This window comes from Miscanthus floridulus, chromosome 19 (assembly GCF_019320115.1).
Source record: "Miscanthus floridulus cultivar M001 chromosome 19, ASM1932011v1, whole genome shotgun sequence".
In the NCBI taxonomy this organism is placed as follows: Eukaryota; Viridiplantae; Streptophyta; class Magnoliopsida; order Poales; family Poaceae; genus Miscanthus; species Miscanthus floridulus.
This window is the reverse complement of record NC_089598.1, coordinates 117,489,071-117,501,659: the sequence shown is the minus strand read 5'-3', so window position 1 is coordinate 117,501,659 and position 12,589 is coordinate 117,489,071. Positions and strand designations below refer to the sequence as shown.

Here is a 12,589-nt window from a genome sequence, read left to right as displayed (position 1 = left end):
GATGCGGGGCGGGAAGAAGAGCAGAGGACGGGCGACGCCCTATTTCAAAAGTAGCGACGTCGATCGTGTAAAAGGGCTTGAGCATGGGCCACTTCCGACCCAGCACACCATGGGTGCGGGAGGCCCAGCATAGCATGTGTCAAGGACCTTAGGCCCTAGGGTAGCTAGCCCTTGGCTACGTAGTTCGTAGCCTCGGTCCATCTTCTCCAGCGAGGTTTGCCCCTCTGCCACATGCTTGGGATGTTGAGAGAGATGAGAAAGGGTTTGGCGATAACAAATCTTACTTAATCCTCAAATGTCATGAGTACATGCATATATGGCCCTTGGCCGCACTAAATAAGGAAACAAACTCCTAGAATTAAGGATCTAAGCTGAAAGTCTTGATCACCAGTGCGGCCTGGTTGCTGGTCGCGCCTAGTGCACGCTCTGCGGCCCGACAGATGTCCCTGGCACGGCGCCTTCTAGCGTACATATGCCCGTACATGACATCTCTCCATCCCTCGTTAGCCAGCTCGTCCTCGATCTAGAACGCTGGAAACCACGCGATGAAGGAGTCCAGGTCTTCCCAAGTCGCTGAAGCCACTGGTTCATCCTTCCACCGAATGAGGACTTGGCTAACACCGTGTGCCAGGCGCATGCGCACCGCACGTTCAGGCTCAGGCACCATAGCACCATTGTGGATGACTAGAAGTGGGGGCGGTGTAGTCGGCGGAGCGCCCACCCAGGCCTTGAGGAGCCCGACGTGGAACACGTCGTGCAGTCGAGCGCGCGGTGGTAGAGCGACCCGCACGACAACGTCGTTGATGACCTCTGTGATCTTGTATGGCCCGAAGTAGCAGGGTTTCAGTTTCCCCATGGAGGCAGTGTCGAGGGAGGCCACTAGGCGGTGACGAAGATGAAGCAGAACCCAGTCGCCCACCTTGTAGGTGATAGCCCGATGCAGCTTGTCGTAGTGACGCTTCTGGACAGTTTGAGCCTGCTCGAGGTGGAACCACACGTCCTGCAAGAACTCAGCGTGCTCCGCCATTGACTTGGAGACCACCGCGATGCGCGTCTCGCCCGGCTCGTATGACCAGATGGTGGGAGGGTTCTAACTGTAGATGATGCGGAACGGCATGTCATAGAGGGACATCTGGTAGGCCGTGTTGTAGATGTACTCCGCCCATGGTAGCCACCTGAGCCACTGACGAGGCCGATCACCTATGAAGCAACGTAAATACATGGTGATGACACGGTTGGCTGCCTCCGTTTGGCCGTCGGATTGGGGGTGGAATGCCGTAGTCATGTGTAGCTTGGCCCCCATGAGCCTCATCAACTCCTACCAGAATGTGGAGGTAAAGACGGGGTCCCTATCCGACACCATCGACTGGGGCATCCCATGGAGGCGCATGATCTCGGTGAAGAAGGCTTGAGCCACGGACTCTGCAGAATATGGGTGAGCCAGCGGTATAAAATGGCAATATTTGCTGAAGCGGTCCACCACGGTGAGGATGACCGATTTGCCACGGACTTTCGGTAGGGCCTCCACGAAGTCGAGCCCAATGTCTGTCCACACCGCCGATGGCACCGGCAGCGGTAGAAGGAGCCCGGCGGGGTGTAGGTGCTCCGACTTGTACCACTGACAGGTGGCATAGGCGCGGATGAAGTCTTGGACGTGGCGGCACATGTTGGGGAAGTGGACATCGTGTCGTAGGTGGTGGAGGGTGCGCTGAACGCCCTCGTGGCCATCCTCATGGACAGCGGTCATGTACTCCTACAGCAGTGGCATGGATGGGGCGATGTAGAGGTGGTCATCGTAGGTGATCAAGCCATCGTGCACCGCCCACGGCGCCCCACGTGTCCCTACGGCGACCTCGTCCTTGAGGGCGACGAGGGCAGGATCATCATCCTGCGCTTGGCGGAGACGCTCGATGAAGTCGAAGCGGGGGGCGGAGAGCGCGAGCACCGCTCCATCTGCAATGTCGCGGTCGGTGTCGTGGCGTGAGAGTGCGTCGGCCACCGTGTTCTGGGCGCCCGGCTTGTACTCCACCGTGAAGTCGAAGCCCAACAGCTTTCCTACCCAATGGTGTTGTGGAATGGTGGCAAGCCGCTGGTCAAGGAGATATTTTAGACTGTAATGATCAGTCTGCACTGTGAAACAGCGACCCTAGAGGTAAGGACGCCAGTGCCTGATGGCGTGCACCAGCCCGATGAGCTCACGCTCGTACGCGGTGAGGGAACGGTGGCGCGGCGTGACTGGGCGGCTAAAGTATGCGATCGGGTGCTTGGCCTGGACCAACACCGTGCCGAACCCATGCATGGACGTGTCACACTCGACGATGAACGGCTTGGTGAAGTTTCGAGAACGCCGCGGCGGCCGCGTCCGACCAGGCGAAGCCTTCCTTCTTGAGGAGCGCTGTGAGTGGAGCCGCGATCTCACCATAGCCATGGACAAACTTGCGGTAGTACCCCGCAAGGCCCAAGAACCCACGTACCGTGTGTGGCGAGCGGGGCACCGGCCAGTCGTGGATGGCCTGTACCTTGGCCAGATCCATGGCCACGCCAACCTCCGAGATGATGTGCCCGAGGTAGGAGACCGACGTGATGCCGAAAGCGCACTTCGAGCGCTTGACGAAGAGGTGATGGCTACGGAGCTCGGTGAGGACGGCACGAAGGTGGCAAAGATGATCTGCCCACATCTTGCTGTAGATCAAAATATTGTCAAAGAAAACAAGCACGAACCGGCGGAGGAAGTGTTGAAGAACGTCGTTCATGAGAGACTGGAACGTCATCGGCGCGTTGCAAAGGCCGAACGGCATCACCAAGAACTCGTACAAGCCGTCGTGGGTGCGGAACGCTGTCTTGTGGACATCATCGGGGTTCATGCGTACTTGGTGGTACCCCGAACACAGGTCTAGCTTGGAGAAGAATCGCGCGTCGTGGAGTTCGTCAAGGAGCTCATCCACCACCGGGGTCGGGAAAGCATCCTTGACGGTGAGCGCATTCAGCGCGCGGTAGTCAATGCAGAACTGCCAGGAACCGTCTGGCTTCTTGACGAGGAGGACCGGTGAGGAGAACGCCGAGTCGCTGCGGCGGACGATGCCCTACGCGATCATGGCCGCACATTGTCACTCAAGTTCGTCCTTGTGCGCCGCCGGGTAACGATACGACCGCACTGCCACCGGAGCCGCATCCGGCTTAAGAACGATACGGTGCTCGTGGCCATGTGGTGGTGGCAGTCCCGTAGGCTCAGCGAAGATGTCGGAGAAGGAGTCTAGGAGGCCGTCCAGGAGGGAGTCGTCAGTGGTCACAACGTGGGTTGTTGGCGCGCCGGGGGTCACCAGGCCGGACCAGCAGACTTCCTGCCCGTCGCGCTGGAACGACAGGGTGTGGGTAGCGATGTCCCACGCGATGCGTCCTAGGGGTCCCATCCACTGGGTGCCCAGCACCATGTCGTAGCCCGCGAGGGGCATGACGTACATGTCGACGTCGAACGCCATGCCCTCGATGGAGATGAGTGCCTACCGGAGGACGCCGGGGCAAGCCACCTTCTCCCCGTTCATGACCGTTGCTGTGAGGCGCGGGCGTGGCTGGATGGAGAGCCCTGTCCGGTGCACGGCTGCCTCCCCGATGAAGTTATGCATGGAGCCCGTATCAACCAGGGCGACGAGGGTCGTGGCACCCAGGGCCACCCTAAGCAGGATCGGGTTGCCCATGGGGACGCCCGCCACGGCGTGGAGGGAGAACACCGGCGCCTCGGTGGCTGGCGTGTTCTCGGTGGTGTCGTCGTCATCTTCCTCGACGCTGTCCACAAAGAACAATCGTTTGCATACCTTATTATGCCCACGGCTGTACTTCTCATCACAGTTGAAGCACAGGCCCAGGCGACACCGTTCGTCCTGTTCGGCCTGGTTGAGGCGTTTGATCGGGTGGCCCTCGACAGAGGCCGTGGGTGCCCCCACCTTGGCCACTGGCGTTAGGGCATGGCGTGGTGCAGGCGTGGACAGCACTCCTCAGGCCGGTGCTATCGGCGTGGAGGCGTAGTACTGCTCTAGGAGCTCCATCTGGCGCGCGAGGCTCATGGCCGCCACCAAGGTCTGCGGGTTCTGGTTCTGCACCTGGAGACTGAGCGGGGGGAGGAGACCTCCCGTGAACAGTTGTACACGCTGCGCTTCGTCGAGGTGGCCTGCACGGGGTAGGAGGGCTTGGAACCGGTCTTGGTATTCCTCCACCGTGGCCGTACGCCGGCAAGACGCGAGCTCGAAGAGGGGGGCCGAACGGAGTGGCGGTCCAAATCGGAGGTTGAGGAGCTCCTTGAAGCACGGCCATGGCGGCGTCCCCTCGTCCGTCTGCACCCGCATGTACCAAAGTTGTGCCGCCTCTTGGAGATTGTAGGACGCCATCCACGTCCGTTCCTCCGGCATGATCCGCTGCTGCGTGAAGAAGGACTCGCACTGGTTGAGGAAGATCAGCGGGTCACTCTTGCCATCGTAGCGCGGAAACTCGGGACGCCAGTGCTTGGGCGGCCGGTCTTGGTGGTGTTCGCCTCCAGATCCCGATCGGCCGCCGGACGTGGACGAACTAGCGATGGTCAGGTCGGCAATGGCCTTGGCGTTGGCCTCGATCGACTTCTGCATCGAGGTGACGGTCTTGGTGAGTGCCTCGATGGAAGCCTTGAGATCATCTCCCATGGTGCTGGCGCAGGAGGCGACGGACGACTATGGCGAGGATGGGGTGCTGGCGGTGGCGGCTGATGGTGGGCTAGGGTTGGCGGCGGCTAGTTGTGTGGTTGATGGCGCGGCGGCGGCGGAAAAGGATCGACGAGACCGTGATACTAGGTTGTCAAGGACCTCAGGCCCTAGGGTAGCTGGCCCTTGGCTACGTAGTTCGTAGCCTCGGTCTGTCTTCTCCGGCGAGGTTTGCCCCTCTGTTGCAGGCTTGGGATGTTGAGAGAGATGAGAAAGGGTTTGGCGATAACAAATCTTACTTAATCCTCAAATGTCACGAGTACACGCATATATGGCCCTTGGCCGCGCTGAATAAGGAAACAAACTCCTAGAATTAAGGATCTAAGCTGAAAGTCTTGATCACCGGTGCGGCCTGGTCGCTGGTCGCGCCCAGTGCACGCTCTGCGGCCCGACGGATGTCCCTGGCACGGCGCCTTCTAGCGTACGTACGCCCGTACATGACAGCATGGCTTGCGTACTTTGAATTTTCAGAAACAAATGGGTTACATGTGTTTGCCACTTTACATGAGGGAACTTTACAGATTTCTCTGACAGTAGTGGATACGTGGAGTGTGACAGAGTTGCCAGTTGTGAGGTTACCGTACGTGGTTTGTAAAACAGATTGTGATGCTTTCTTTGGTCGATCTGAATTTGTTCATCTGCTGGTGCCCACACATCAAACGAGCAAACAATAGAATCAAAGCATTTTGATCGACACTGTAACACTCCTCAGCTCTGAAAACACAATCACAGACGCATCATAGATGTCCCTAAAACGTTCCAGTGCCGTGAAAGGTGGAGAAAAATATACCAAAAGAAGGTACAGCAATGTAAAATTAAACCACTTCTGAAAGGTGGGGTACCAAGAATCGTTTGTTTCTCTGTTTTCCGGATTCTCGATAACAAAACCGGGCACCGTTACATCTGGTTTTCAGAGATGTAGTAGGCTCAAAATCAGACAGCGTTGCGTCTGTTTTCAGAGATTTATGATCAAAACCAGGCATCCTTGCGTCTATTTTCGGAGATTTATGCTCAAAACCGGGCATCATTACGTCTGTTTTCAGATATTTATATGCTTAAAACCGAGCATCGTTACGTCTGTTTCAGAGATTTATATGCTAAAAAAACTGGGCACTATTGTGTCTTTTTTCAGAGAGTAAAGGCGAGTTGTTTTAACTTGTATGGATACGAATCATGAATTTGGGTCACATACCAAACACTGAGGGAACCCAATACATCTTTGAATTGGACTCCATATCATTGCTAGACACCAAGTAGTTGTTATAACTCGTATGAACATAAGTTATAAGTCCGAGTCACGTATAGAATACAGCCGGCGGGAGGGCAGTTTGGGAAGAAAAAAGGTAGGATGAAAAATAGATTAGAACAAGAAATTTTTGCTCTTTAATATTAGGTTTAGATATAGATATAGATATATAGACATAGCTATAGACATATAGACATAGATGTAAATAGAGATATGGATATAGATTTATGTTTAAAATTGGACTTACAGTTGACCGGGCGGGAACGATATAGATTTATGTTTGAAATTGGGTAATGTGTGCAGACGAGCAAGCGGACGTGATATAGATTTAAATATAGATATAGATTTTTTCATATGAGCAGGCGCGCGCTGTATATAAGCTCACACCGACGGCCATGTGCCATCACCCATTTTCTGGCTGCAGAACCAAAAGGTCGAAAAAAAGTTGCAGAATCACAGTAGCAGTGACGGCCATGGCAGCATGGATCGCCGTCGCCGTACTCTGCAGGATCGCCGTCGCCGTACTCATCGTTTCTACCCTGTCATCCTACGGTATGCCTAACGATCAATCATCAAACTTTATTCAAAGCTTTCTTTCTACGCATGCTGCTATACTGCATACTAATAGAGGTTATCGTTTTGTCGATTGCTGTGTGGTTCAGCAGAGGCGAGGTAGGATTGCTATGCCCCGTGCAAAGACTGCCCGAACTGCGACGGCTGGTGCAAGCAGAAGGGGTACCCCAAGGGCGGGCATTGCCACCCGAAGGATGGCGGCGGCGACGTCGTCTTCTGCTGCTGCGACAGCCGACAGGACAGACGTTAGGAAGCTGCTAGTTTCAGCAGATGCACTGCCCTGATGAACTCATGGCATATTGGATGCATTGAAAATAAAATTCGCCCCATTTTCAGCAAGGCATGGCGCACTGTTAAACAAGCTGGGTTGTGGGGTTTATCCGGCAGGGGTTTATGACATGACGAACAACAAACTACCAAGCGCGTCTGTCACCTTGTAGCCTAGCACCATAGCCGACCTACAGCGGCGTCCTCTTGATGCTCTCCTTGACGTCCTCGCCGACCTCCTTGGCCCGGTCCTTGACTTCGCGTCCGGCCTCCTTCACCTCCTCCGCGGCGCCCCTCACCTTCCTGCCGACGCCCGCGGCACTATGTAAAAAACAGTCATATCCACTAGCGGCACCTACAGACGGCCAACTAAAGCGCGTCTGTGATAATCTACTACAGACGCGCGTCAACCAACATGCGTCTGTAGTAACTCGTTGACCGGGGTCACCGGTCGGGCGGGGGCAACACGCGTATGTAATAACTGGATTCTACAGACGCGTGTACTTAAGAAACGTCTGAAATAATGTCACAGACGTGTATTACCGACAGGTGTCTGGAGCTGATCGCTTATCGCAGACACGTGTTTATTTACAGACGTACTTTTCAAAGACGCGTCTTATATAACTTATGACTTCTAAACTTATTAATTTATATGTATATTCATGTAAAAGTTACATGATAGGAATTAATTTTTTCTTTTGACCATGAAAAAAAACCTCTCTGAAGTGATAAATATTAATCCCTGATATAGTGTCAGTCAAGACCAACTTGCTTGTAGCAGACATTCACATGATTAAAATTTGATATCATTGCTACAAGCGTCTCACAGAAGTTAAAAACTTGGAAATTACCCCTGATGGAGTATAACGATCAATATTAATTAAGCTCATACATATATAACAGCAGTTTAAGATTTCTAGCCCCCTCGTGTTTAAGGAAGATACAGTATATTGCAAAACAGCTATGGCTTTGTCTATAATGTGATCAATAAGACCAGAGAAGAGATTATTAGCTTGAGCTTTCAAGATCATCCTAATCAAACCGCTGACAACTCCAAGTGCATGGATCCCTTTTGGCATGGTTTGCTGCTGCTGCTGTCATCTCTGCTGGAAATTTGCAATATTCAGAGTTGTTTCAAATGCAATTGCAAGTAAACTTATATGCTACTGCTGTTTTACAGAAATTTGAAGTGCTGACGACTCCAATCAACCTAAGCGTTATTAGAGAGAAGATCGTCATGTTCATTGTGTTGCAGATCATCGACCAAAAAGGCGAGTTTCATTGTCGAAATAAACAATATGATTAATAAGATTATAGCTGGTGCTTGACAGCTTGGAGCTGGGTGAGAAGGTAGCTGTGTGTGTGATGAGTTTATTTTGTATTTTTGGAGAGCTGTCTAACATGAATCTTTGATCCGTGATGTTGAATTGAATCTTTGATCTGTGATGTTGAATTAATTGTGTGATGCAAAGCAGTGTACTCCTGATTTCTCATTAAGATAACAATTCTGATCTGTTTAATGTCATTTGTGTCAGATGCTTTAATTATAATTAATGACAATTTGATGTGTGATCTGTGTTGTGGGCTACAGACGGGTGACTCTGAACACGCGTCTGTAGCTCGACTCCACTGCAGACGGGTGAGACCAAAAGCACGTCTGTAGTAATATAAATGGTACAGACGCGTGACGCTAAACGCGCGTATGATCCTTGATGACTACTCAGACGGGTCAGTTTAGAGACATGTCTGTAGTATGTTAAATGGTACTATTTACACCAAAATTTGGGAGAAGAGCGCGGGACCTCGCAGGCTTCCAGAATTATGCCAATCAAGGAGTCGATGGAGTAAAGGTTGATATCTGCTGGATCGAATGTGACACTGGATCGATTCTTTCCAAATGATGTCAGCAGATGACGATGATGGGATATGACTGGCGTCAAAAGGATACATATCAGACTCTACAAAAGGGGAAAAATTAGAGTCCAAGTTATCTTAAGATAGGAATATTTCTTTCATACCAAAGATTATAACAAATCGTACTCGAGTAGGATTCATGTCTAGACTCCAGGTATAAATACCAAACCCCGGCTATTGTAAAAAGAATTAATTAATCAAATACAAGTCAATTACTTTTTTTTTTGCTTCAGCCACCCCTTAGGAGTAGGAGTAGAGTAGATCTCGGCAAGTTCTTCAGCGAGTACGGCTGCATCGATCCGGTCGACCTTCACTGCTTGTCTGTAAGTACCGTCATGGTTTATACCTCTGTTCGTATGGCTGCATCGATCCGGTCGACCCCCACTGCGACTCTGGTATAGGCTAGTTATCGACTCTTGCCTAGTTCAAGTATGGCCTATGTGATTCTGCCTCACACCCCACTGCTTGAACTAGATCGAGGTCAAGTTATCGGCTCTACCTTTGAATGGCAGTCTTTGGTAGATTCATTAAGTTACCAATATTGCTTATTGCTTTCATTGTTTATCTAATTACAACAATATCACTCTGCTCGATTGAGATTGATCTGGATCAGCCTTATATTTATTTAACTCATCGTTTGCTAATCTTAAACTGATCTAATCTACATCTTAAATGATGAGTTATGTTTTTATTGGCTGTTTTATATCAATCTTAATCGTGCATAGTGTACGGTTAAGGCATGTTCGATCTTGAGTAGATCTATTGGTTAGCGAGAACCGTTCCATGGCCCGTTATCATGGCCTGTGGGATTCTGCCTCTCACCCCACTTTTAGCACCGTGGAGTGGGGATCGTTAGTTGATAGATCCGTTCCTGAAAAGGCATGACCTTAACTGTGCGCTATGCCTGAATCGACTGTTTAGCCGATATCGAATGCTTTCACGAACAGCTCACATCACGAGATCATTGAAGTAGAGATAAGTTGAAAGATGTGTTAGCCCCATGATCTTGTTATTGTATTACGGCTTGCATGATTCTGCCTCATGCCCCACTGATATTAGTAATGAGTTAGGGTCATCGAGTCTATTGTTGTTTCTACGGCCTGCATGATTCTGCCTCATGCCCCACTGGTCATGGTGATAGATGAGATCTAACATGTTCATTAAATTTATCTTTATTAGATGGTTGAGTGGTGTTGAATTGTTTTTTTACATAAACAGGAGTTCGGTTACTTATAATCATTGGCTCAGTATAAACCGACCATCATCGATATCTTATTGCCATTGATTAATGTTTGCTTAAATGATATTTATTCTGAATGATAACCAATTCTTCTTTACACGACCCCATGAGCTCTAACTGACTTATTCTCATGAATATACTGGGATCGGCTATTTAGTCAATTTCCTTCCATATCGGCTTTCACAGTCGTATATTTGGGACTGTCTGGCAACACCGGCAAGTTCCGTCCTTAATTACTAATAAAATTTCTCTCCTTATCAATTATAGGGTCAAATTGACTGGCACGCCTCAGAAGGATTGCGCAGGATCGACCACCCCTACGCTGAAGCTAGGCCGATCTGCTCTATCGAGCAGACCCTTCCGGCTTGCTGCGTGTGTCCTCGGCACGGGACAAAATTCTGTGTCGACACACGTTTCTGGCACGCTCGGTGGGACACCACAATCGTCATGGAGGTTCACAACAACGACGACATCCTTATGGTATATTATGAAGACCTACCCGATGAAGATAGGGATACCATCAACAAAGCTACGGAAGAATTTCAGAAGAAGTGTTTATTGTCCTACACAAAAACACGTGACAACACAGTTATTCGGAAATTTCCACTACCAATAGTTCTACTACACGGACAGACAGATACAGTTGAAGCTGAAGATAGGCGTTTCTTTGCGGGAGCCATAGACAAATCTATTCGTGATGTCCTATCAAGCCGCAATGAAGCTTTCGTTGACGCATTTCACAACGCCATGAAAGAGGCGATTCATAGAATTCTAGTTAGTCAGGTTAGATCGACTTGTTATAACATTCCAGATCTGTTGACCCAAGGGACTAATCAAATCGGCACCAGCCATCAAGAAGTAGCACCAACTGGTAATGGTGACATCCAGACACTACAAGGTTCATCTAAACAAACTCCGGGTACTGCTACAAATCAGATACAGTACAATCCTATACCGTCAGTACAGCATGTGCAGCAGCCGGCAGGGCAAAGTCAAAACTAGATGATCAATTTTGGCATATCAAGCCACATACCATCGTCGGCTCAGAAGATAGAACCATCCGTTCAGAGGATCCGTAGAGATATAGATCCTTATGTCTATAATCAGAGACTTCAAGCAGCAAGCCAACAAAGGACCCAACAGATTGAGATTCCACAAGGCTATCATTATGGCATAGATTATAACACCCTCCACATGATACCAAATCCAGGATATCAAGGCATATGGGATTTCAATCCACAGATGGGTCAGCAAGTACCGAGAAATCTGAATCCGCAAGCTGATGAGTTGCTGCTCAAGGTGACCGAGATGATGAAGAATCAGTTCGGTCTGAAGCCAAAAGGAATGACTTTTTTGTACAAACGCCCATATCCAGAATGGTATGATTTGGTCACCCTCCCTACAAATTACAGGCTCCCGGAATTCACCAAATTCACTAGTCAAGACGGTACAAGCACAATAGAACATGTCAGTCGGTATCTTATACAATTGGGCGAAGCATCGGTTGAGGATGCTCATCGAGTTCGTTTCTTCTCCTTATCCCTGTCAGGGCCAGCCTTCACTTGGTTCTCATCACTACCAGTCAACTCCATTGCCAATTGAGCTGACCTGGAGAAGAAGTTTCATACATATTTTTACACTGGGACTAGAGAAAAGAAGATAACCAATTTGACAACCATGAGACAGAGGACTAACGAATCGGGCACTGAGTTTCTTTAGAGATTCTAGGAGACTGGGAACTTGTGCTTCTCATTGAGCTTGGCAGATAATCAGTTAGCTGCTCTAGCCATACAAGAAATGCTGCCAATATGGAAAGAAAAGTTGCTAGGGCAAGAGTTTGACAACTTGGGTTAGTTGGCTCAACGAGTGACAGCGCTCAATAGTCAATTATAGAGTATGCGCAGAGATACCCGATTCTAGAAGAGTACCACAGTAGCCGAAGCTTATAATCCATATTCGGTTGACGATGGCTACGAAGATGAAGAGGAAGAGGTTGCTGTAGCTGAATGGAATTGGGGCAAGAAGACAGTGATGGTGCCAAATCCTTGGGGAAGAGGAGTTGAGAAGAGTTATGACTTTGATGTTACCAAATTAGACAAGCTCTTCAATTTCTTGCTTGAGAAGGGGCAGATCAAGTTGCTCGATGGTCATGTCATGTTGCCCCCTAATCAGTTAAAGAACAAGAAGTTCTGCAAATTCCATAACGCTATTTCTCATTCCACTAATGAATGCAGAATCTTCAGGCAGCAAATACAGAGAGTTATTCAGCAAGGGAGGCTCAAGTTTGATACGCCTCGTAAGATGAAAGTTGATGATAATCCTTTCTTAGGGGATCAAAATATGGTTGATGTCAGGCTATTCAGAGGAAAAACTAAGGTTCTAACATCGGCCAAATCAAAAGAAGCTAGAATAGTTGATCCCAAGATGCAAATATCGCCCAATGAATACAGAGAGATTAGAAAACGTCGTGCCGAACAGAAGAGCCGATATGAGTAAGGGAAGACGTCGAAAGCAGAGACGTCAAAGCCATGGGTCACATCTCGAATTCTGTTGAATAAATGGCGGTGGTAGAAGGAACAGGATTATCAGCGTTGGTTAAAAGATCAAGCATACCAGCATCAA

The 12,589-nt window shown here is 49.7% G+C and overlaps 2 protein-coding genes across 2 annotated transcripts; both read right to left on the bottom strand.

Moving 5' to 3' along the window:
- Positions 1 to 523: 523 nt before the first annotated feature.
- Positions 524 to 1,027, bottom strand: LOC136526686 (uncharacterized). Its single transcript, XM_066519273.1, has one exon. The coding sequence runs from the start codon at positions 1,025 to 1,027 to the stop codon at positions 524 to 526; it is 504 nt and encodes a 167-aa protein (XP_066375370.1).
- A 2,473-nt stretch (positions 1,028 to 3,500) lies between these two features.
- On the bottom strand, positions 3,501 to 4,670 carry LOC136526685 (uncharacterized). Its single transcript, XM_066519271.1, has 2 exons — positions 4,027 to 4,670; positions 3,501 to 3,783 (listed from the first exon to the last, which is right to left on the bottom strand). The coding sequence occupies exons 1-2, from the start codon at positions 4,668 to 4,670 to the stop codon at positions 3,501 to 3,503; spliced, it is 927 nt and encodes a 308-aa protein (XP_066375368.1).
- Between the last annotated feature and the right edge of the window lie 7,919 nt (positions 4,671 to 12,589).

Excerpts from the sequence above, each read along its gene's own strand:
- LOC136526685 (XM_066519271.1), bottom strand. The coding sequence starts at position 4,670 with ATGGGAGATGATCTCAAGGCTTCCATCGAGGCACTCACCAAGACCGTC. Across the intron at positions 3,784-4,026 it reads CAGATGGAGCTCCTAGAGCA|CGTCGAGGAAGATGACGACG; the intron begins GTACTACGCCTC and ends CTTTGTGGACAG.
- LOC136526686 (XM_066519273.1), bottom strand. The coding sequence starts at position 1,027 with ATGGCGGAGCACGCTGAGTTCTTGCAGGACGTGTGGTTCCACCTCGAG.